Raw genomic sequence first — 23,218 nt, 5'->3', positions numbered from 1 at the left:
AGAAGCTACATTCTAAACCCCATAGCTTCAAAGGACTGCCGCGTTATGATTGGCTAGTGGTCATTTCTGAGATTACACTGTAGTGTAAATCTATTAATATTTTATATATATATATATATATATATATATATATATATATATATATATATATATATATATATATATATATATATATATATATATATATATATATATATATATAAATGATTAATAGATTTGGATCTCTTATATAACTATAATAAACTATAGTAATAATAATAATAATAATAATAATACTTATTATCATACCCCAGCATGGGCGTTGTGAGGAAAGCAGAAAGGATTCTAGTATTGAGCCCTGAGGGACTCCTGACACTGTTACCCATATGGGGTGTTGGTTAAACCCCAGCATCCATATTGTAGGGAAAGCTTTCACTGAAAATAGCAGATCAACAAGCTCAATGTGAGCTTGTCCATCTGCTATTTTCAGCGAAAGCTTTCCCCACAATAACAGAAAACAGGAAATACACTAGCATTGAGCCCTGAGGGACTCCTCCTGTTAACCATCTGGGATTTAAGTGGTTAAGAGACATTTGGCATTTCTCACGCATCCTAATGCTTTTATTGTGAAAACAAACAGAGCGGAAGTGTAAACGGCTCGTTCTGATGCTCCATTGACAAAGCAATGGCTCTGTTTCTTTTGTCAGTCTGACTTCCGTTTTCATGTGTGATGCAGGTAATTGGTAAATAACTTGCCATCCAGTTGAAACCAAACCACACGTCGCTTTGATACACTTTTATTGGCATTTCGGCCAATTATTGACATTTCGCAGCTCGACAAGCATTGCGGGTTCCAGCACAATACCACACCAAGGCTTGAAGACCCGATTATTTATCTAGCTAGCTGGCTAGCATCAGCTAGCCGATTTACCCTAAAATGTTTCGATACTTGAATGACGTTGATGACAGTCCCTTCATGATGTGAGTATCAACATCCACAACACTTTACGTCAACACTGCGTTGTCTCTCTTTCCCCTTGACGAGTGAGAGAAATCTTACTACATAAATATCGCTAGCGAGAGCTAGGTTGTGTAATTGTGTCCTGAGGCAGGTAGCAAAGCTTTTAGGCCTGTCATAGTCCACCATATTGGATTGGCAGTTATAGCTGGCATCAACAAAAACATTACCATTTAATTAAGACAGTGGAATGGTCGGGCTGATGCTTACCGCCGATCGGGCTTTAAATGCCGTTCTTTTAAACCAGCCCACGTTGTTTAGAAATAGCAGTGATTGAAGGTTAGGTGTTGGATTGGATTTGAGATAGCTTGTTATCAAGCTAATACATGGGCTTTAATAGTGCTGTTCAACATGTGATGTTCACAGTCAGATCATAATCATAAATCAACGAGTATCACCCAGACTTATGTATCTGCAAATCACTATGGCAAGTTATATCCCCCTCTTTACTAAGCTTGTAATGTCAGACCCCCCCACCCCCCCTCCCGCCCCCTCCAATGTTGTGTTTGCCCGCATAGGGTTGTTGTTTTCTTTTTTTTTCATGGCAAGTATGACTGAATGTGCATGTTATTTCTTCCAGGGATCCATTTGCCACCCACAGGCAGCAGATGAGGAGCCTGTTTGGGTCATTTGGCTTTGAACCGTACCAACTTGCACCGCAGATCCAACCCCCCCGTCCTCAACTACAGGTATCTGTGGTTGTGTGTGCGTGTGTTCATTTCACAGGTTGTGTGTGTGTCTTATCATATCATATAATAATTAATTTTGTTATTGTTGTTTTTTGTATCTACATTTGTTGTGCTTTTCTTCTTAGGCTGGTGCATTGGCTCCTTTTGGAATGATGGGAATGGTAAGTAGATATTCCTCTACATCAGAATATCATCAGAATATCAAAAGACATTCATTTAAGATTACAGATTACAGCAACTGGAACTATTTTGCAGTAGTACATGCTTGAAAGACCAGTAGCTGGTTGTGTAGCTGCTCTTGCACATGTAGAGAATGTCAAAGTGATCTTTCTCGTTTTCACAGGGTGGAGGGTTTATGGACATGTTTGGCATGATGGGAGGAATGATGGAAAACATGGTGAGTACCGTAGTTCTCTGCCCTACAAAAGCTAAATTAATCTTTACGGTTGGACGCCCTGCCCCACTAGCCCACACTGTAGGAAAGAGTGACACTGAACAAAAACAATACCATTGGTGTTCTAAACTTTACATCTGTAGACCAGTAGTACTTTTTGTGGGACAGGAGGTAATACATTTTGTAGTCATTTTTGTTCCCTCAGTTCCGCTTACTCTTTCATGCATTCATTGATCGATTTATTTCTTATACAGTTAGACCAACCAGCTTCAAATGAGTGGAACATCTTTTTTCTCTATGAATTAAACCAGTGCTTACCACCAGCTCAATTACCTTGTGGTAAAGTGTTTGGCGTTCGCCCTGAGATTGGGAGATCGGGGGTTCAAGTCATACCACAGACTATATAAGTGGTACCCAATGCCTCCCTGCTTGGCACTCGGCATGAAGGGTTGGATTGGGATAGGTCCCTCTGACATACTGTTCTAGCATTATGTCCACAGGGTGTACTTATTCTCAAGCTGCCTCACGCTAAGGAGACAGGAGATAGGCTCCTGTCCAGGGCCACATTCCCAAGGCTACTTTCTACCACCACACAGCATTGTGTCACAGTGTGACTTACTGTCAGTTCTTGTCTTCCAGGAAAGAATGTCCGGCGGAATGTCCGGCGGAATGTCCGGCAGCTCACCGAACTGTCAGACGTACTCCTCGTCCACAGTGATCTCCTACTCCTCCCTAGACGCTGGCGCTCCCAAAGTCTACCAGCAGACCAGTGAAATGAGAACAGCACCTGGTGGGGTGAGAAGAACTTATCCCCTAGCTGGCAGATGCCAATAGTTCAAATAATGGTGGTGGTTGATGGTTAGGGATGCATTATTAGAGCTAAAATGATCACCTTGATTTTTGTGCCAGCCAGGTACTATGAAATGTCATTTTTTCATTACACATTTCATACCGTACTATTTTCTTTTCCTGCCATTCTAAAAGAAAGGGTGTCAAGTATGAATATATAGAAGTACCTGTCTCATCTCTTCATGTCTCCTCAGATCCGTGAGACGCGCCAGTCGATGCGTGACAGCGAGAGCGGCGTGGAGCGCCTAGCCATTGGCCACCACATCGGCGAGCGCGGTCACGTCATGGAGCGTGCACGGAACCGCCGCACCGGCGACAGGGAGGAACGTCAAGACTACATCAACCTGGAGGAGAGTGAGTAATGGAGAGGAACATAGAATAGAAACTTTGTTTCAGAGAGATACAATGAATACAGAATCTGATGGTTAAATAATGTTTTTGTAACCGATTAAACGCTAAAATTAAGGAAACACTCAGAAAATGGCTCAAACTGAACACATTTTGATCTATAAGGCCAACTATTTAGTAAATGCTTAGTAGGGGCAGCACTGAATTAACCGCATAGTCGACTAGCTGCACAGTGCACACATCCCCATATGAAACCTTGGCTGAAAGTTTCCTCAGTTATATTGTTCAGAGTGGGAGATGAGCTCTACATTTAGGAAACGCAATCCAGTATTTGTGTTAGGAAACACAAAAATGTTTGTGTCCATCCATATCCATAGATTTATTGCCAGACCCAGGGGCTAGCAGATCTAGAATAGTCAGTTTCCCTGCTTCCTAAATGACTGAATTGTTGAAATGTGTGACACGGTGACACCCACTCCCTCTTGCTGTGTACAAACAGCCAGCCATGTGCAGGTACCCCATTTACATGTTCTGCCGACCCCAACATGGACACACATGCAGCATTTCCATTATCTCATAGCTAGCCATGTGCAGGTATTTCATGTTTACTGGCTGACTTCATAAATTCAAACTGAGTTATAGTACATCAAGTAATGGGCCATGGAATGTGGCCATTCAATGCTTCTTTTTGATTTGTTTTGTTTTTGCCAGTAACATTTTTAATTAGTCCACTTTGTCTGCCCTCTTGCTTCTATATATCTGTTATTTAATTAGGGGTCTTTCCAGCTGCGCTGTCTCACCTCAGTGTTTTATGAATAATCTTCTTGGTAATTGCACCAAGGTTAGGTTCTGCAAGAAACTCATTCATCTTCATAGTTCATAGCTGGCAAGATAAATGCGTTAAAAATGAAACCTAACTGTTAACATCTGATTCATTTGAGAAGGATTGACAACATCCAGTTTACCAGTCCTGGTGTGCTACCGCAACAGAGATTAAGATCACAAGAGGGATTTAGGTTTCCGTTTCTGTATACTGTACAGTGTACCCCACTGGCTGTATCCAGGGTTCAGGTGAACTAGGCTTTCCTCGTCTTGTTATTATTAGCTAATCATATGCCCTCTCCTACTGTGTTCATTTTCAGAGTTACAGCATTTACTAATAACCAATGTCCTTTCTTATTATGCCTTATCACTAATGGAATAAAAAAAGATGTGACATTTGTTTCTCTCTGAAAGAGTTAAAAACAAAACTAAATTTGAAATACAGAGTCAGACGTGGAAGTTTATATGATGTGATGAGACAAAAGGCATGGGTCACGTCACATTTTTACCAATGAATTTCCAAAACTTTTCCAGAATATTGAACCCAATTTCCAGGCCTATATACAGTAACAATCATTCAGTGCAATAATGAGTCTCTTACTCCTATGTGCAATGTCCAAAGACAGGCAGCGTAGCAAAAATAAAGCATATTAGAATGCTATAATTCCATTCCAAATTTCATGCCAAATTTACTAACTAACTAAGCATCACGCTACAGCACGTTGTGAGCTTGTAGATCTTTTCTTTTTGTCACGTCTGGTATACATTAGGCTGCAATCAAGCAGCCTGTTCGGCGAAAAACTACTTATGTTACATATAACGTGTAATGTTATACAATTTGTTTTGGAAAATGTTTTTATTAACAAAATCAATAGCCAAAAACAATGCATTGCAAAATATTTTTCCAGGACCCGTGATAAATTCCAAACACTATCCAGAACTGGAAACGTTTTCTAATTTCAAAATATTTCCAGGAATTTCATGATCGTGGGGACCCTGTTACACACATGAAATGATTTAGAAAAGATCATTAGTAATGTGGATATGATGACTAGGTAGAGAGATTTGTTGTCAATTTCAGTCATCTAGAACAGTCTAATACAGAACATTCTATCGCTTGACTGTAATGCAGTGGAGTAGTTCATCCCAAAATTGTCTTTATTCTATTGTTTACTCGCCTTGTGATGTCTTGAATACAAGGAGAATTATTGTTTGTGCAAGATTGAATGAAGAATCCAAAAACAAAGAAAATACTTAATGAATTGAAGTAAATTGAGGGCAAGATTAACAGCAGAAAAACTATATAAAAAAATCAGTTTGTGAACTCCGAAACAACGCTTACAGTGTAATCCAAAGCCTCTCGTTTCGGCTTGTGGTGTTTACCTTTCCAAAATATAATAACCATATAAGAAGAAAATAAGCTTTTTAAACTACTTCTGGGCTGAATCGTGTCATGCACGAAAAAATGGTAAATGTTGCATTCATATAGTGCCTTTATTCAAAGCGCTTTACAATGTGCATTACATTCACCCATTCACACACCGATGGTGGAGGAAACCATGGAAGGCACCAACCTGCTCATCGGGAGCAGTTAGGGGTTTCAGTGTTTTGCTCAAGGACACTTTGACCGTAACACAGGGGGAGCTCAGTTTCGAACCCAGAACCTTCCAATTTCCAAGTGCCCTCTCTACCTCCTGAGCCACTGCTGCCTTGAATGAGGCACACACTCCTGTTGAACCCAGTACGGGCACGCACCGGCACGTTCTTCGCTTGTGCATATCACGGTTTGAACCGGAAGTGAATTAAAAAGTACAATTTCTTCTACATTAAGCGATGTTTTGAATGTAGTGAAATATGGCTGGAAAGAAGACACTGAGGCCGTTGTCTTGGAGTTTATAACCAGATTTCTGATATAGTTTCGCTGCTGGATTGAAGTTATTAGCCATTGGCTAGCTGTCTGACCTTTGACCTGTTGTCTCCATTCCTCGCAGCTGAAGCCGCTGCTTTTGACGAGGAGTGGAGGCAAGGGGTGGGGCGGTACCCTCCCCCAAACGCCCGGGGTCTGGACTATGGCCGCGACCGACGGGCAGGGGGGCAGCAGCTGGCCCTCACCGCCCCTCCCAGCTCCGTCAGCCCACCGGCAGCCCATCGACACGAGTCTCCCCGGCACCACCCCCCACCCCCTACTCGTCCCCGCTACGACTGGTGAGAGGTAGGACGACGCCATAAGCACATGTATGTGGTTTTTGTTTGTTCAGAATCATAATTGTACATACCCCAGATTACCGCTTTTAAGCTATTAACCACTAAAGCCGTTTTGGCCAATTTGATAGACAATATTCTAGCTGGTAGATTTGAAATAAACAAAATAATGTTGCCTATAATGCAGGGACGCAGTGGGGGGGGTTTTAGACGTATGCAGTTCCATTGGGATATCCCCCCCACTTCTGGGACGAAGAAAAAAGAAAAAGAAAAAACCTTGGACGAGCTGGAGGAAAACGGAACGCTCGTCCTAAAACACACTGCCCCATTTTTTTTTCGGACCGAGGCCGCCGGATTAGACCCGGGGCGAGGGTGTTTTAGGACGACGGTTCTTGTTATCCATTTCTGAATGGAGAAGTGCGTGATGGAGAGACGTTTCCTTTTTGCCACACATCTACTCTTCATGGAGTAAATTTGTTTTGTACACAATTAACCAAATTAAAGTAAGAAAAACCTGAAATGAAAGAGGAAAAAAACGCAAAAAAGCTGGACACGCTGCGCGCGCACACGTGTCCCCCTTGGTTCTCAAACCTTTATTTACCTGGTGTTCCCACATCTAAATTGGTACCGGATGAGACAGACCATGAAATGACAACGGATAGTTTTAATTGTAAGACAGGGGAACTTTTTTTAGAATTTACTGCACAGAACTTTGTGTTTTAGATTTATATCATTGGAAACAACAAAGTATTATGCACACCTGATCAGCTCAGAGAAGGCTGCGTTGGCAGGGATCAGACGTATAGAATGAAATAAAATTACCAGCACACCGTCTACACTTGCACAATAGGCAGGGGTGCACATAACTGGTGCGCAGGTGCGCATGCGCACCCAAAATAAAAAAATGCGCACCACATCAGAGGACGCGAGGCGCTTTTGCGCACCAACAGCTGGGACAGGAATTTCCAAGCTTTTATTTTTTAGCAAAAATAAAAAATAAAAGCCTGGAGATCGAGGCTAGGAATTTACTTCCTGAAGCCACACTCACACAATCACTCTAAAGCACCCGTCGGCCCCATGTACAGCCATTAGGCACAGGGGTAGAGATATGACTCGCGTCGCCTCTCATCGCCTCGCATTGCCTCGCTGCGTGCACGCAGCCAGCAGCGGCTGTTAGAGGCACTCGTCACCGATGGTGAATGCACCGTAATGGTGCAAAATATGCCGTGAACGTCCCAATCTGGCGGATAAAATCAGCGCAGCAGCACAGGGCACCAACCTTGGGGGCTTTAACTAACAGCGGGCGAAAATCGGCGGAATTTAGAAGCAGAGCGTCCTTTCCCCCGTCCATTTGTCCTCAGTGTCACTTCTTGTGCAGTGAATGTTGCTTGGCTTTGTGGGTTTTACTCCTTGTTATTAAATCAACTCTGTGAATGTCTCACCAGGGGCCAAGCATGAGGAGGGGAGCAGAAGGACGGACTGATGGAGATATTTCCCGATGCTGTGAACCAAGATGAAGAGGGAAGCCAGTCAATGTGACCGGCCATCATAGATGTTTGATATGACTGGACTGTCTATATATAAACTATACATTAAACACACACACACACACACACACACACACACACACACACACACACACACACACAGAGAGAGAACCCAACACTTAGTAGTTGCATTTACTTATGCGGTCAGTGTCAACACACACACACAGACAGTGTGCTTCCTTACACACACACACACATACAACCACACATGCACACATATTCTCTGTTACACACACACACACACAAACACACACACACTGTATATAGACACATTCTCAGAACTTGACATGCGTTTTTTTGTTTATTATTTTTTCATTTGCCTCACTGCACTATAAAAGTATAAAGACATTGCCACACTACAGTACATACAGCTGCTGTACAGTCCATTTTATGTTTTGTGAAGGCACTAGTGTGTCTGTGGATTGAATTGTATACTGTTGACTAATTAAACTGATTAGAAAACCATTAAACATTGGTAGATAATTGCAAGCTGAGCTGTGAATTATTTTCTCTGTTCTGAAAGTATGTTAAACGGTTTTGTTTTTACGTCTTTGAGATTATGTACCTGAATTATCTGACTATAACGTGAATATTCTGTGATTTATTGTCTATCAAGAGTCCCTTTTGATGAATGCCATTAAGCTACTGTGTGTATATACATGCTATGCCACCAGTGTTTTTTGTTTGTTTTCTCATTACTTTTTTAGTGGTAGGAATGAATCACTGACTGCCCAATGCCCATGCTGACTCATGTACTACTGTGTTTCATGTTCACTCTTGGATGCACAAAGTAGATGTGTGTGTGTGTGTGTGTTGTGCGTGCGTGCTCTCCACTGTGTCAGAATATCTGCAGATGGTCGTGACATCCAGATGGAACACACCAGTGGATCAGCCAATCAAAATCACTCTCTTCCTCACATGCACAAACACATCCAGCACGTTCTCTCGCTCTTCTCTTGCATCCGTTGCTGTCATTTTATTTCCCTCTGTCCAGCAGCCTTTGCTGTTCTGCGCTGCTGTCATCTCCCAGCTCTGTCTCTCCATCTGCGCTGGTTCCCTGACACTCATCTCCACATCTCTACAAGCATGTCCCATATCCATTAGTATCCCAATAGAGAACTAGAATATCTACAGTTACAGCATATATCATCATTTTCGTGTGGAAACCTTGAACTGTATGTCCAAAAGCGTTCCTTTTTTATTATTTTTAAAACGAGTTGAAAAAGAATGTATAGCGAAAATGGCCAATCTACCATTAAGTTGTGTCCTTGTAGATCTGCCTTTGTGTGACGCTCTTGTATGATGAAGTTTTGATTGATTGAATAGTTATTAGGCAGCAATGTAAAACAGCACATAGTACAGTCAGACATTAAGGCTAAAAGGATTTTTTTTTGTCCTGGGGACTTGTTTCCATTGTGGTCCTATGTATTAAATTCATCAACATAGCATGAAAAATGTACACAATAGTGCATGTCATCAACAAATACAAAACACTGTACAAAGGAGAAAAAGGGAAAACCGAGGCAGTGAATTACTTCCTTTCTATGGGAATTTGCATTTACCTCCCCTTGAGATCTCCTGATTTTTCAGGCCAATTGTTAGGGTATTAATTTACCAAAAAAACATAAAAAGTTGAAATATGGAGATACAAGGATTCTGCCTGACAGCACTAGTCAACTAAATACCATAGATTTTAATAAAGTCCCCAAACTAGGTTCCCTTAAATAATAGAATATCCTTCTCCAACATGTAGTCTACACATGACATCTGTACAAAAAAATATTGTCTCAGCAAACAGCATACATGAATAGGTAATGTTGGTGGCAGCCGGCCAAGGCCGGTCATTCATTGCCACCCTGGGGGTCTTGTGCTGTGGTATGGTATGATGACATAAGTGGCTGAAAAACACTGGGGATTTGGGGGGAACATGGCCTGTTCTGTCTGACATCTTGCTGGTGCATCGCAAGAAGAATTAATTACAGTCCCTCTTTTGACCCCAGTGATTTTTTCTCCATCAATATACCAGGTATTTTGATGTCCTTGACCTCATCTCATTCCCCCTTCTCTCTGCGTCTTCCAGTGACTCATGAGTTCACCCTCCCCCGTCTGTCTGTCGCACGTATTGACCCCCTGCTGTGCTAGCCAATCTCCTCCAGTGTTGCCATGAATTATCATAAGAGACCGGGCTTGTTTTTCTGTAAAGTTGCTTGTAAATATTGGTAGTTGCGGGTTGCGTTTTTTTGGGGCTTGTTTCTAATCTAAAGTTGCTTATTTTGGGCTTGCTGTGTAATGTTGTTTATACCATTTCCATGCCAAGGTCGGACCATCTGAAAATATTTTATGCCAGGGACCCCCATACAAGAAAAAATATTCCAAATTGTTCTTTTTGAAAATAGCAGATCTGCAAGCTCACAACGCGTCTGTTGAGCTTGTAGATCGGCTATTTTCAAACAGCCGACGCATATTATGTTTAAAGTGCTCATGTGACTTATTTTGGACTTGTTTTCATAAACCTGATTGCTTATTTCTCTCACACGATCTGGCAACACTGCTCTATCTTTCTCTCCGCTCTCATTCGCTCTGAATCACTCACTTCTGTCTAACGGGGCTTCACACACCAGGCTGCAGGTAAACCATATAAATGAGATCAATTGATTTCTCCTTCCATCATTCCTTTCCGATAGGCTGGGTACCTCCCTCCATATTCTCCTCATCTCCCGTCATTCTCTCCATCCTCTTCGTTGGAGCAAATTTGTTCCCCTCTTTTTTTCGTTTAACAGGCACACAGTCAGGTAACATCGTAAAAATTCAAACGTGCTTGTATGGGGCGGGATGACAGTCAATTACATTATGTTTTAATGATATTATTAGCAGCGCTTGAAGAATGTGTGTGTGCGTGGGAGTGTATGCAGTGAAACATATAGATACACTGTATCTATATGTTTCACTGCACTCGCTCGGGTTGCATCTGTGTGCCACATAGCTTTAGATCATGCAATGGATGCGTTAGCGTGACTACCATCAGTTTTGCTGCTTGTTCAGTGGTAGGAGGAAGAGTTTGTGTCATGGGAAGTCTTCATCATCATCACCAACATGCCACCAAATCCATTTAGAATGGAGTGTCATCATAGTCACAGTTTGTAGCCTATATATACTTGACATTAATAGAGGTCATTTTCGGTGTCTCCTTTTCTGTCTCTTCTCTCTTTATTTTTCGTCGCTCAGATATTTGATGATTCCAATCCTGCTATTATTCTGAAAGATACAATGTTTATTCGTGTGTGTGTGTGTGTGTGTGTGTGTGTGTGTGTGTGTGTGTGTGTGTGTGTGAGAGAGAGAGAGAGAGAGAGAGAGAGAGAGAGAGAGAAAGAGAGAGAGAGAGACACACACACACACACACACACACACACACACACACACACACACACACACACACACACACACACACACACACAAATACACACACGGTGTGTATGTGACTCATGATGTTTACTTGCCCCCCGTGTGCATGTGTGTCGTGTGTGCGCGTGCGCGTGCATGCATGCATGCATGTGTACTGCAGTAATGTGTATTATGTAGGCTGGTAAAAAATAATCTTTGTGCTGTGACATGTATATTATTTATAATATCTTTCAATGAGGCCTTTACGTGTTTCTCACAGAATGTCCATAGTCAACATTGTTGCCAGGGAGATCCTAGACTCCAGGGGAAACCCTACTGTGGAGGTTGATCTGCATACAGGCAAAGGTAAGGTCAGGACCACAATGGAAACAAGCCCTTAGGACCCTTTGTGTTATGCATTTAGCATTATTGTATAATTGTACCTCTGTACTATTTTGCAAACTGTTAATAAAGTATTCAATCAATCAATCAATCAATCAATCAAGGTAAAAAAAACAGGGGGGGTGAGGGGGCATTGTTCAGTGGTTCTCAACCTGTGGATGTGAGGCTATTGCAAGTGGGCGCCCACATAATTGGTAAAAGATGATTGATTGATTGATTGATTGATTGATTGATTGATTGAATACGTTATTAACATGTTTGATAACAGTATGGCATCGTGTTCCACTAAAAACAAACATGCTCTGAAATTGCACGCGGCCCACCCATCTGACCACACGGCAGCCTATCGTGTTCAGATGGGTGGGCAGTGAACGCTTTCAATATTTTCAAGTGGGCCCTGATCCAGATAAGGTTGAGAACCACTGCATTAGACGAGTCCTTTTTAAACGTTGAATCATGTTATTTTAGTGTTACTTGTTAACTTCATCATTCACAGACCCAGGGACGTGAACAGATAGACTCTAGGTGGTGCTAGAGCACCTGCCCTTTGCCCTCTTGACCAGAAGTGCCCTTTTTCAGTTTACAGCAGGGGTCTTCAACAGGGGGTCCGGGACCCCTAGGGGGTCCTCAGAGTTACTACAGGGGGTCCGCCAAATCTTTATGTGATATGATTTTTCTTTTTACCATAACCACTCGAAACCTAGCATCCCTTTTCTGAGGAGAACTTTAGCCAAAAATAGCAGATCTACAAGCTCACAACGCCTCGCGCTGCGAGGCGTTGTGGGCTTGTAGATCGGCTATTTTTGGCAAAGAGGTATAGGTGTAGAGGGGAAAAAAGAGCAGACCAAGTAAACAAAAAAAAGTATAATTTACTTGAGCACCTGCCCCTCAAAATGTCTGTGCACGTCACTGTTCAGACCTTTCCTAAATATTATGGGGATTTGAAAGAGAGATGGTCTGCTTCTCCGACATGTGGACCAACGACACCATTTTGTGGTGGTGGTGTCTGTCAAAACACATCGTGATACGAAATGCTTTGAGCTTGTAGATCTGCTATTTTTGGTCCGCCACCCTCCTGTCCGTCCCCAGGTGTTTTCAGGGCAGCAGTGCCCAGCGGAGCATCCACTGGTATCTATGAAGCCCTGGAGCTCAGAGATGGAGACAAGCACCGCTACAAAGGCAAAGGTCAGTGCCGCTAACATGGTTGTGTACTCGCTCTGTTACTTCCCAATCTCTCTCTCTCGCTCTCTCTCTCTCTCTCTCTCTCTCTCTCTCCTCTCTCTCTCTCTCCTCTCTCTCTCTCACCCCCCCCCCCCTCTCTCTCTCTCACCCCCCCCCCCTCTCTCTCTCTCTCTCTCTCCACATGGATTTTGAGACTTTACTGTGGGATGGCAGTTCTGACATGCCTTTACCTCTGCCCGTCAAGGTGTACTCAAGGCTGTTGGTCACATCAATGACACCATTGGTCCGGCTCTCATCCAGTCAGTAAGTTGGCGTTCATATGTATAGATGCACTGCATTTACTAGATTATTTTAAAGCTGCAATGCAATGCATAACATTTTTATTGAATAAAATGTAATGTTGACCAGTCTAACTAACACAACTGCGGTGGTTGTAGTTGGTCTACCTGCTCTTCTATCAAGAACTTTAGATCCTGTGGTCACATAGGACCACTGCTGGTTTGACATGTGGTATTGCATGAAGGTCAAATCGCATTTTATCCTCTGCACAGACAAGCCTTCTGGTATAGGTCAACAGTAAAAATGTTTCAGTTCAAACTAAACTATGATGGTGCGAGTAGGTCTGGGTTAGATACTGCAGGATGTTTCCAGTATTGTCTGACTAGGGAGACAGTTGTGGGCCATTAGCTTCTGATAAAATAACCGGGATAAGATGAGACAGGCAAGTGGTGTGCCGCCTGGGAGATGACCTGGGAGTGTCGCCTTCAAAATCTCAACGTCCCTGGTTCGAATGCGACATGGTTACCATCCTCCTCACTGAACTTGCTCAACTGTGTCTCTGCATTGTCCTGTTTACGTTTTTTTCTTTAAAGCAGAAGCCTGCCTTAAAGGTTATATTTACAAGGACAACATGAGGCCAAGTGGATACTTTATATCGATGACATCCTGTCTCTCGACCTTCATCATGTTACACAATGTGGACAAGTGACACATACTGTATATACTGTATACACATTTCTGGTACACCCGAGCATGTGATGGTGGTACTGGGAATTAAGTGTAACATTTACATGGATAAAATAACTCTTATGGAGAGGAGAAAAAAGGCACACTGCCTTTCTGATAGGCCTAGGAAATAGGCCATAAGGCTCCTAGAAAGGAGAGGAGATGAAAAGGATGAGACAGGGGACAGGGCTGTCTAATTTTAGGTTAAGTATGATAGAAATACAGCAAAAGGTAAGGAAAAGAGGACAGAAGGTTGTGTATCGGCCCTGTGAAATATTTTCTTTTCTTTCAGGGGATAAGTGTGGTGGAACAGGAGAAACTGGACAACTTGATGATCGAAATGGACGGCACTGAGAACAAATGTATGTATTGCAAAAATATACATTTTCATAGTCATCTTACTAGTTCGGGCTGAAACCAATGTGGAGTCATACGTAATAGAAATGTCATAGGTGACATAGATACTGACGTCACAGGTTGGCCACATGAAGTCTGACATCCACATTTGGAGCCATGCCGTTCCCATGTGGATCCCAAGATCCACATGATTTGATTTTCTATGTCATGTGCACATCCTAAATTGCACGGTAGATATAGCTACTAACTAATATGCTGTCTATCAGATTGTGCCCAACCATTGTGGAAGTATCAGGATTAACTAACATTCAAGCAACACCTGCTGTGATGACCTGTGTCTGTTTATGTACATCCTCCAGCCAAGTTCGGGGCCAACGCTATCCTTGGTGTATCACTGGCCATATGCAAAGCTGGTGCAGAAGAGAAAGGTGTCCCTTTATATCGTCACATCGCTGACTTGGCAGGAAACACAGAGCTGGTCCTTCCTGTGCCTGTGAGTCAGAGTTTGTATTTTTCAGAATTAGGGACACACGAATATCATCACAGCACTAGCCTATAGCTCTGACCATCATACTTGTTGAGAGCTTGTAGATCTGCTATTTTTGGCCCACCATTCTCCTGTCTTATCTCTCCTGGTCCTACTCTCTTGAATTCTCTGCCACTTGTATTAAGGTCTGCTACAACAGCTATGTTTATGTTTGTGGTCATCTTATTCATTTTTTGTAGTACTGTTGTTTTATTGTAATTCATTCATATGTTTTCAAGTATCTACTGTATATGTAATAACCACTATTTTATGTTTTGTAATGTTTGGTCTTTGCTGTTTTTTATTTATTTATTTTGAAGCACATTGAGTTTACGCATGTTACGAAATGTGCTATATAAATATATTAGACTTGACTTGTTATTGGTTATGTATTAATAGTGTTCTAGAAATGAAAGCTTATTTTATTGTTTGATATGCTCTAAGTGTGATAAGCTAATGCCTTAAGTGTAAAATGTAATTTGAATGAAACTACAAGAGCTGAAATTATTTTTATTGCCAGGTATGTTTCCCCATATGAGGAATTGGTGGAAATGGTTGGTGCATTACACTGAAGCAACATTTTAAAAACATTGTTTTTTATTTACACAAGTACACATCAAATGTACTCACACATGGTAGCAGCATATACATTGATATAATGTAGCAGCATACATTCACTTGTAAACAACATAAACCCTCTGTACTTACTGTACAGTAGTAAAACGGAACTGAGTTGCAACTGTGACAGAGTTCTAGTCTTCTTTGTCTTGTCTAATGTTTTCCCTGTCTTTTCTCTTTCTCCGGACTGCGCCCCGGGCCAGTGTAATAACTGGATGGGGGCACACTACAAGCTCACAAGCTTGCAGATCGGCTATTGTTGGCTTAACGTTCCCCCCAGAGTAGGGGTTCTGGGGTTCAAGTGGATAGGCTTAACATATTCTTCTATTTACCTCTACTGTCCTTCCCTCAGGCCTTCAACGTGATCAACGGGGGTTCCCATGCGGGGAACAAACTGGCTATGCAGGAGTTCATGGTACTTCCTGTCGGGGCGGAGTCTTTCCGTGATGCTCTGCGTGTGGGGGCAGAGCTGTACCAAACATTGAGAGGAGTGATCAAGGAGAAGTATGGTCAGGATGCTACCAATGTAGGAGATGAAGGGGGATTCGCCCCAAACATACTGGAGAACAGTGAAGGTACAGTAAGACACAAAACATCCCACCTACCCCGAGATGACCTACCTATGGTATTACCGTACCTTTTTCTGTGGTGGGTCATCTAATAACTGTCTAATATCGTAATAACTTTTGGTTTGCTGGTTTGACCCTCTCTTCATGAAATGCATAATGTCGAGGAAATTTTAATATAGGATGTGACGTATATGTGAGATAAGACACATTTCTATAGAGTACAGAAGTCCTGACGTCACTCGTTCATCCCCTGGGTCACGGAAGTAATTTATCTATGGAGAATAACATTGGGTCTTCTTAGAATCGTCTCATATAAGAATTATGGTCCAAAAATAAACAAATTGTCCCGACGCTATTGTCAGGGAGGTCGCTCTGTATCGTTTACCACCTCCCTGACAATTCAGGTCATTCATATTTGATACAGTGTGTTTCTGGCGCTAATTAATTCGGCGGCGGTAACGTTATCGTTTATTTTTGGAACACAGTTCTTATATGATGCAATATTAAACACGTCTATGGGAATTCAGAATGGGGGGGGGGGGGGGCGTGACCCAGGTAGGATGCGTAAATTACGTCAGACTTCGGTGCTCTATTGTCTGTGTGATTTGACAATCTGTGTAAATTGACAATAAAAGAATCTCATCTGAATCCCTAAAATATGACCTCAAGCACTCATTACCTCCACTACCTCCAGTGCCCCTATATCCTAATTTATACTTAGTTGAGAGCCGTATACGTGAATGTAATGGCATGAAGATTTGAATTGCCTTAACTAACAATACATTTGTCTTTCTCCTCTCCCATTTTCTGGCCTGTTACATAGCCCTAGAGCTGATAAAGACGGCCATAGACAAAGCAGGCTTTACAGACAAGGTGGTGATAGGAATGGATGTCGCTGCCTCTGAGTTCTTCATTGAAGGAAAGTACGACCTCGACTTTAAGTCTGTGCCCAATGCTGCCCGTCACATCAGTGCCCAGGAGCTTTCTGCCATCTACCAGGACTTTGTCAACAACTACCCTGGTGAGAGCAGCTGTATGATACTGTAGGGTGGTAAGGTGACTTGCACGGCTCTGTATGTCTCTTCTCTTCTCTTCTCTTCTACCCTCTCCTCTTCCATCCTGTAATGGTGGTATAAAGGTAATTTAATTGCACAGAGGATAACAAAAGCATAAAGGGTTTAGGGAACCACATCACATCATGTATCATAATTGGCAACTGAGGGAAAGAAAATTCAGCCAAGCAAAGTTGTTAAGGATCTACACACACAGCACACAGCACACACTTTGTCCCTTAGGGACAGGTTCTTGACTCAAAGTGTCAGTGTTAATGGTGGTCTCAATTACTGGCTGTAAATGGACACATCAGCCCATCTTTCATATTTCACTTCTCATAGAGGGAGAGAGAGAGAGAATGAGGGAGTGAGAGAGATGACTGTTCTCATCTCCCTCTCCTCTCTTGCTGACACTTGGGTGCTGTTAAAGAGGTTTTAATTATGCGCTACAGTGCACATTTGGCAAGATGAGAACCACTCTGATATCGCTCTTTACCCCATCAATGGTCCATTTCCCTACTTGTGTGTGTGTGTGTGTGTGCGTGCGTGCGTGCGTGCGTGCGTGCGTGCGTGCGTGCGTGCGTGCGTGCGTGCGTGCATGAGATAGAGAGTGTGGGTGTGAAAGGCTTTATGAGGGACAAGCACTGGCCTCCCAGCCCCATTAGCCTGCTGGTCAGGAGGGTAAATAATGAAAGAGTGCAATAAATGACTGTGTACAGACAGACGCACACACGCACACACGCACGCACGCACGCACGCACGCACGCACGCACGCACGCACGCACGCACGCACGCACGCACGCACGCACGCACGCACACACACACACACACACACACACACACACACACACACACACACCTGCATGCACATGTCTTACTGTACTAGGGGTGTGCAATTAATGTTTTATTAATTGTACAAAATGTAGCCTGAGCCATTAGCATAGCATATAGGTGATATTGAAAGCAAAGTGCAATAAAATAATTTAGAAAAAAGTGTCTCCAATACTAATAGTTAGTAGTAGTAGTCAGTAATAGACTGAGCGAACACACACACGCACATACACGCACACACGCACGCACGCACGCGCACGGCCACGCGCACACACACACACACACACACACACACACACACACACACACACACACACACACACACACACACACACACACATTTAACATCTTTATCTGCGTAAAAAGAAAAAACTCAACAACAAGTATTTCAGGATACAGATCACGGGTACAGGAAGCATCGCCTCCTCCATATATGGCAACTGCCAATTATTACAGACACTGAACAGAATTTTGCCAATGCCTTAGCTCTTGGCTTGGGCATTCCTGCAATCTGCAAGCCTCTCACAACTGATTTATGGACATTACTGAGGCTTCCAAATATGAACACAAGCAGTGCAACCAAGCTGTATAATAGTATCCTTAAGACGTTGGTACTTAAGCACCTTGGTAAGGAATGCCTCTTCCAGACTGTGGTCAAATGTACATGCCACTTCCAAAATGGTCACTTCTGTCCTCATCAACAACAACAACAACAACCACATCAACAACAACAACACACACACACACACACACACACACACACACACACACACACACACACACACACACACACACACACACACACACACACACACACACACACACACACACACACACTTTAACCACTCTAACCCTGGTGGCCCTATTTTGGCCATGTCGTTATAGCCAAACATTTTTTAATAATTTGCTGTGAGTTTGTAGATAGACTATTTTCAAAAAACATTTTCAAGATTTTTGAAAATAAAAATAAAAATAGGGCTTAAGTGCTTAACAACCTTCTCCATCTCCCTCCCTCCCTCAGTGGTGTCCATTGAAGATCCGTTTGACCAGGATGATTGGCCAGCTTGGACACAGCTCACTGCCTCCGTGGGCATCCAGGTACTGTACAGCAACAGCTTCTGATTGGCTGGGACTGTCTTAGTTCAGCCTGTCCTCAAATGACATTGGTTCAAAACAGAGCCATTGAAAAAGAGAGTTACGACACTCCCATAGACTAACATTCTAATGGGAGAATATTTATATAATATTCAATATTCAATCATATATTGCCCAAACCAACTTACAGTTGATTCGGAATTTGTTTCAGTGTGCTCAGAGATAACAACAAGAACAAGATGAATGCAGAAGTAATGCTTGCCCTGGGGCGACCAGTTGTTCCAGACACTACCGTGTAGTTCCAGCTTTGAACCCTCTTAATGAGTGTTTATGAAGCATGCTTGCTACATGAACCACATGATGGCATTGTGGGCGAGATCAGAGAAACTCTCTCTTTCAACAGGTCTGGCACATACCACTGGAACTTGTCATGTAGTCAGAATGAGTAGAACAGGCTCTATGCACAGCAGCCATATTGGGAATGAATTGGGCCCCTTCCTTACTTCCTTCTCAGGTGTTACTAATTAAGGCTCTGTTCCATTTAGTGTGGCATAGTGGTTGTCTTATTTTCAAGGACACCCATAACTCTGAGAGTGTACAAATGGAACCAAATGGACCCACACCCACCATAAGGGGCCATTTGGGAACCAAAATGGAGTGTTTCTAGTGAGCCAACATGCACAATATCAGCACCCTGACCAGAATGGAACAGAGCCTTCATTAGTATCATTGGTAACACCTGTGAAGGAAGTAAGAAGAGGCCCAATTTCTTTCCAATATGGCTGCTGTGCATAGAGCCTATCGAACAGCTCATGAAGAGACATTATGTTACATTATTAGATTTTAGATGACCACCAATGAGATAGATCTATTCTTTACCTTGATCAATTATCAGTAATTGGTTTTGTTAGAGGTATTATTTTTATTTGAATGCCGTATGACACCCTGGAATTTCACTCTAGAGTTGCCTTTTCATACACAAGAGGACAGAATGTTTTTGATTAACCTCAGATGACAGTTTCTGTTGTACTTGAAAGAACTGACAGCTCTCTCTCGTTCTTTGCTGTGTGAATGTTCCAGGTGGTGGGGGATGACCTGACTGTCACCAACCCACGCAGGATAGAGCGTGCCCTGGAGGAAAAGGCTTGCAACTGTCTTCTTCTCAAAGTCAATCAGATTGGCACTGTGACTGAGTCTATCAAGGCGTAAGTTGAAACCAAGCTTTGTCTGTGTTCTGTGTGTGTGTGTGTGTGTGTGTGTGTGTGTGTGTGTGTGTGTGTGTGTGTGTGTGTGTGTGTGTGTGTGTGTGTGCGTGTGCGTGCCCACACGTTGAGTTCGAGTCCCAGTCCCGATGATCTTTAGCGGTCCGGGCTCCAATGTAACCTGACAGTGCATCGCAGGTTTGAGTCCCGTTCCGGACGATCTTTACTGCATGTCTCTCCCCATCTCTCTCTTCCTGTTTGCTGTCCATCTTCAACTATACCTAAATCCATATAGAAAAAGCCCTAAAACGATATTTAAAAAAATAAACACCATCAATAATGAACAGAATATACAACAATAGACACCCTCAACAGTGCATGCATATAATAATGCAGGACAAAAATAAATAATAAGAGTGCACACAATAACCATGTCAGATAGTGTCCTGTAATTAACTGTTGTTACTACCAAGCTAATTAGTCTATTGTGTGGTATAAGTGTGTTAATGATGTAAGTAGCACTATGACTGAGTATGATTATTGCAATGCTCTCAGATGTAAGCTTGCTCAGGAGAATGGATGGGGTGTGATGGTGAGTCATCGCTCAGGAGAGACAGAGGACACTTTCATTGCCGACCTGGTGGTGGGCCTCTGTACTGGACAGGTAGGCACACAATACAGGATCATGTGCACACAAACAGTTAGAGAACACAAATACACACATACTGTACACAATACACATGTGTTTGCTGGGCTTTGCTGGTCACAGCCTCTGCAATTCCAGTGCCCTTTGAGTTCCAGGGCTGATGGCAGGGTGAACACACACACACACACACACACACACACACACACACACACACACACACACACACACACACACACACACACACACACACACACACACACACACACACACACACACACACACACACACACACACACACACACATGCACTCAATATGCTGCTATGCATGTATTAGGACAAAAATAGTCCAATACATTTCTATACTCAGATCAGATTCAAAGTTAATCTATGTGCAGAGCTCATAAAACAAAACAAAACACCCTCCACTATCTATAAATCACAATTTGATATTATTAGTTATTTTTCCTGATGTTAAATTCTGTGTTTACAGTAGTATTTAATACATTACATATACTTTAGTAACAATGTGTAACCCTTGACTGCAGTGGTTTTACTCTACTATTGCAATTGTCTTGTAAGTCACTCATGAGTCGCCTAAAATATGTCAAATGCTATCATTGTTTTAATGTTTTACTCTCTTGCAGTCCTGATTATATTATATACATTATATTATCTACTGATCATAGTCATCCAGCATTCAATGTAAAATCTATCAATATTATTCCCTTATTTGTTGCATTTTTTGAATGCCACTCACTTCAGATCAAGACCGGGGCTCCATGTCGATCCGAACGTCTGGCCAAATACAATCAACTCATGAGGTTGGTATTGTTGCCATGCTGCAATGTACTACTGGACCTATACTGTATGTAGACAGGTTGGGAAAGTTATACTCTATGTACTGTAGGCAGAGGAGGAGAGTTGTACTGTATGTACTGTAGGTAGGTGAGAGAGTTGTACTGTATGTAAGCAGGTGACGAGCGTTTTACTGTATGTAGGCAGATGAGAGAGTTACTACACAAATCTCATACATAATGTCTTGAAAGAATAAGGCACCTGTGACAGAGAGTATTTTATATGTGGCACTGTGTCTCGTTGGTTAACCCTGTTACCTCACAGCAAGAAGGTCATAGATTCAAATTCCACTGGGTGCCGACTGGGGCCTTTCTCCAAGCCCCCTACCCATTTTCTCCCCAATTTAATCATTGCCAATTTCCACCATGTGTGTCCCTGTTAATGCCAACCCCTACTGTTTAGTCTGGGGAGGGTGTATACAACCACATGTCTCCTCCATGTCTCCCCCTACACATGGAATCAAGTCGCTAGCTGTCAGGTCTTTCCACCTGATAGTGAGGAGTTTCACTGGGAGGACGTACTGCGTGTGGAGGAGTGCACTATCCCTCATTCCCTCCCTGATGAACAGTGCCAACCAACCTGTAGGAGTTACTAGTGCAGCGACAGATAGCACGCTCCCTAACCGGCTTCCCACCCACAAACACGGCCAATTGTGTTCTTTGGAGTGCCCGGCCAAGCCGGAGGCACCAGGCAGCCTTTCCGTGTGAAGTGTACATGTTCTCTGTGTTCACGTAGGGTTGCTTTGGTTTCTCCCACACCAAAACTGTATGTTAGGGACAAAAATGTATGTTAGGGACAGACTCCTGCCAGAGCCCTTGACCAAAAAGGCACAAGCCTTTGGAGCTGGTCCATGGGTGTTGCTCAGTGGCTGACCACTGCTACTAATAGTTAGCATGGGTTAAATGCAGAGGGTGTACTGTATGTAAATGTATTAGGCAATAAATATCATCAACACTTAACACAGTGTTTAACCTCTTACCCTAGCATCCCTAATCTTGTCCCCCTATATAATCTCTAAATATATTGCTATTTTCTGCAAAGAGATTTGGTGTAGACTAGAGGGAAATACTGGTGGACCTATATAGAGCCCTGTGGGACCCCGGTCAAGGGTTTAAGACGTCTCAGTAATGATGTGAAGGGTGGAGGGCCAACATCTACAGGTTTTAAGTCACTTATCTAATTGTACGCATCTTTCCTCCTTTCTTCATTGTTCCTGTCTCTTCCCTATTTTTTCACCCTCCTTCATCCACTGTTCTGTTTATTTTCTGATCATTTTTCTTATCTGTCACATCCCACTCCCTCTCAGGATTGAGGAGGAGTTGGGTGACCAGGCGCGCTTTGCTGGGCACAACTTCCGCAACCCCAGTGCCCTTTGAGTGCCAGGGCTGGTGGCAGGGACACGCACACGCACACGCACACGCACACGCACACGCACACGCACACGCACACGCACACGCACACGCACACACACACACACACACACACACACACACACACACACACACACACACACACACACACACACACACACTTACCACAGCATGAGATCCTCACAAACAGATCTCCCCCTCTCAAAAAACTGCTCTAAGCACACTAAACTATCGTAAATCACATTAAGATAAATTACTTTTAAAATCACAGAAATGCTC

At 42.9% G+C, this 23,218-nt stretch overlaps 2 protein-coding genes across 7 annotated transcripts; both read left to right on the top strand.

Annotated features, from left to right (window-relative positions):
- The first annotated feature begins 661 nt into the window (after nt 1-661).
- Nucleotides 662-8,337, top strand: mlf2 (myeloid leukemia factor 2). Of its 5 annotated transcripts, none has more exons than XM_084052101.1 (8): nt 662-960; nt 1,578-1,686; nt 1,812-1,847; nt 2,030-2,095; nt 2,720-2,875; nt 3,124-3,283; nt 6,091-6,304; nt 7,747-8,337. In XM_084052101.1, the coding sequence occupies exons 1-8, from the start codon at nt 917-919 to the stop codon at nt 7,757-7,759; spliced, it is 798 nt and encodes a 265-aa protein (XP_083908227.1). In that variant the 5' UTR covers nt 662-916; the 3' UTR covers nt 7,760-8,337. The 5 variants fall into 5 exon arrangements, with proteins under 5 accessions (XP_083908227.1, XP_083908230.1, XP_083908229.1 ...); XM_084052104.1 differs by having other exon boundaries at nt 664-960; nt 2,030-2,083; XM_084052103.1 differs by having other exon boundaries at nt 664-960; nt 6,091-6,311.
- A 3,142-nt stretch (nt 8,338-11,479) lies between these two features.
- Nucleotides 11,480-23,002, top strand: LOC311040427 (gamma-enolase-like). Of its 2 annotated transcripts, XM_084050709.1 has the most exons (12): nt 11,480-11,595; nt 12,721-12,816; nt 13,058-13,116; nt 14,111-14,180; nt 14,535-14,668; nt 15,672-15,894; nt 16,712-16,909; nt 18,793-18,869; nt 19,947-20,071; nt 20,624-20,732; nt 21,477-21,535; nt 22,876-23,002. In XM_084050709.1, the coding sequence occupies exons 1-12, from the start codon at nt 11,484-11,486 to the stop codon at nt 22,943-22,945; spliced, it is 1,332 nt and encodes a 443-aa protein (XP_083906835.1). In that variant the 5' UTR covers nt 11,480-11,483; the 3' UTR covers nt 22,946-23,002. The 2 variants fall into 2 exon arrangements, with proteins under 2 accessions (XP_083906835.1, XP_083906836.1); XM_084050710.1 differs by lacking the exons at nt 13,058-13,116; nt 14,111-14,180.
- The last annotated feature ends 216 nt before the right edge of the window (nt 23,003-23,218 follow it).

The sequence above is a fragment of the Gymnoscopelus microlampas genome (genome assembly GCF_963454915.1).
Source record: "Gymnoscopelus microlampas genome assembly, chromosome: 3".
NCBI lineage: Eukaryota > Metazoa > Chordata > Actinopteri > Myctophiformes > Myctophidae > Gymnoscopelus > Gymnoscopelus microlampas.
This window is presented reverse-complemented; position numbering and strand designations above follow the sequence as displayed.

Bases quoted from the DNA above. Each gene is read 5' to 3' on its own strand.
- LOC311040427 (XM_084050709.1), top strand. From the start codon at position 11,484: ATGAGGCCTTTACGTGTTTCTCACAGAATGTCCATAGTCAACATTGTT. The intron at 11,596-12,720 runs GTAAGGTCAGGA...GTCCGTCCCCAG, and splicing joins TGATCTGCATACAGGCAAAG to GTGTTTTCAGGGCAGCAGTG. The intron at 14,181-14,534 runs GTATGTATTGCA...TACATCCTCCAG, and splicing joins GGACGGCACTGAGAACAAAT to CCAAGTTCGGGGCCAACGCT.
- mlf2 (XM_084052101.1), top strand. From the start codon at position 917: ATGTTTCGATACTTGAATGACGTTGATGACAGTCCCTTCATGAT. The intron at 961-1,577 runs GTGAGTATCAAC...TATTTCTTCCAG, and splicing joins GATGACAGTCCCTTCATGAT to GGATCCATTTGCCACCCACA. The intron at 1,687-1,811 runs GTATCTGTGGTT...TTTTCTTCTTAG, and splicing joins CCCCCCGTCCTCAACTACAG to GCTGGTGCATTGGCTCCTTT.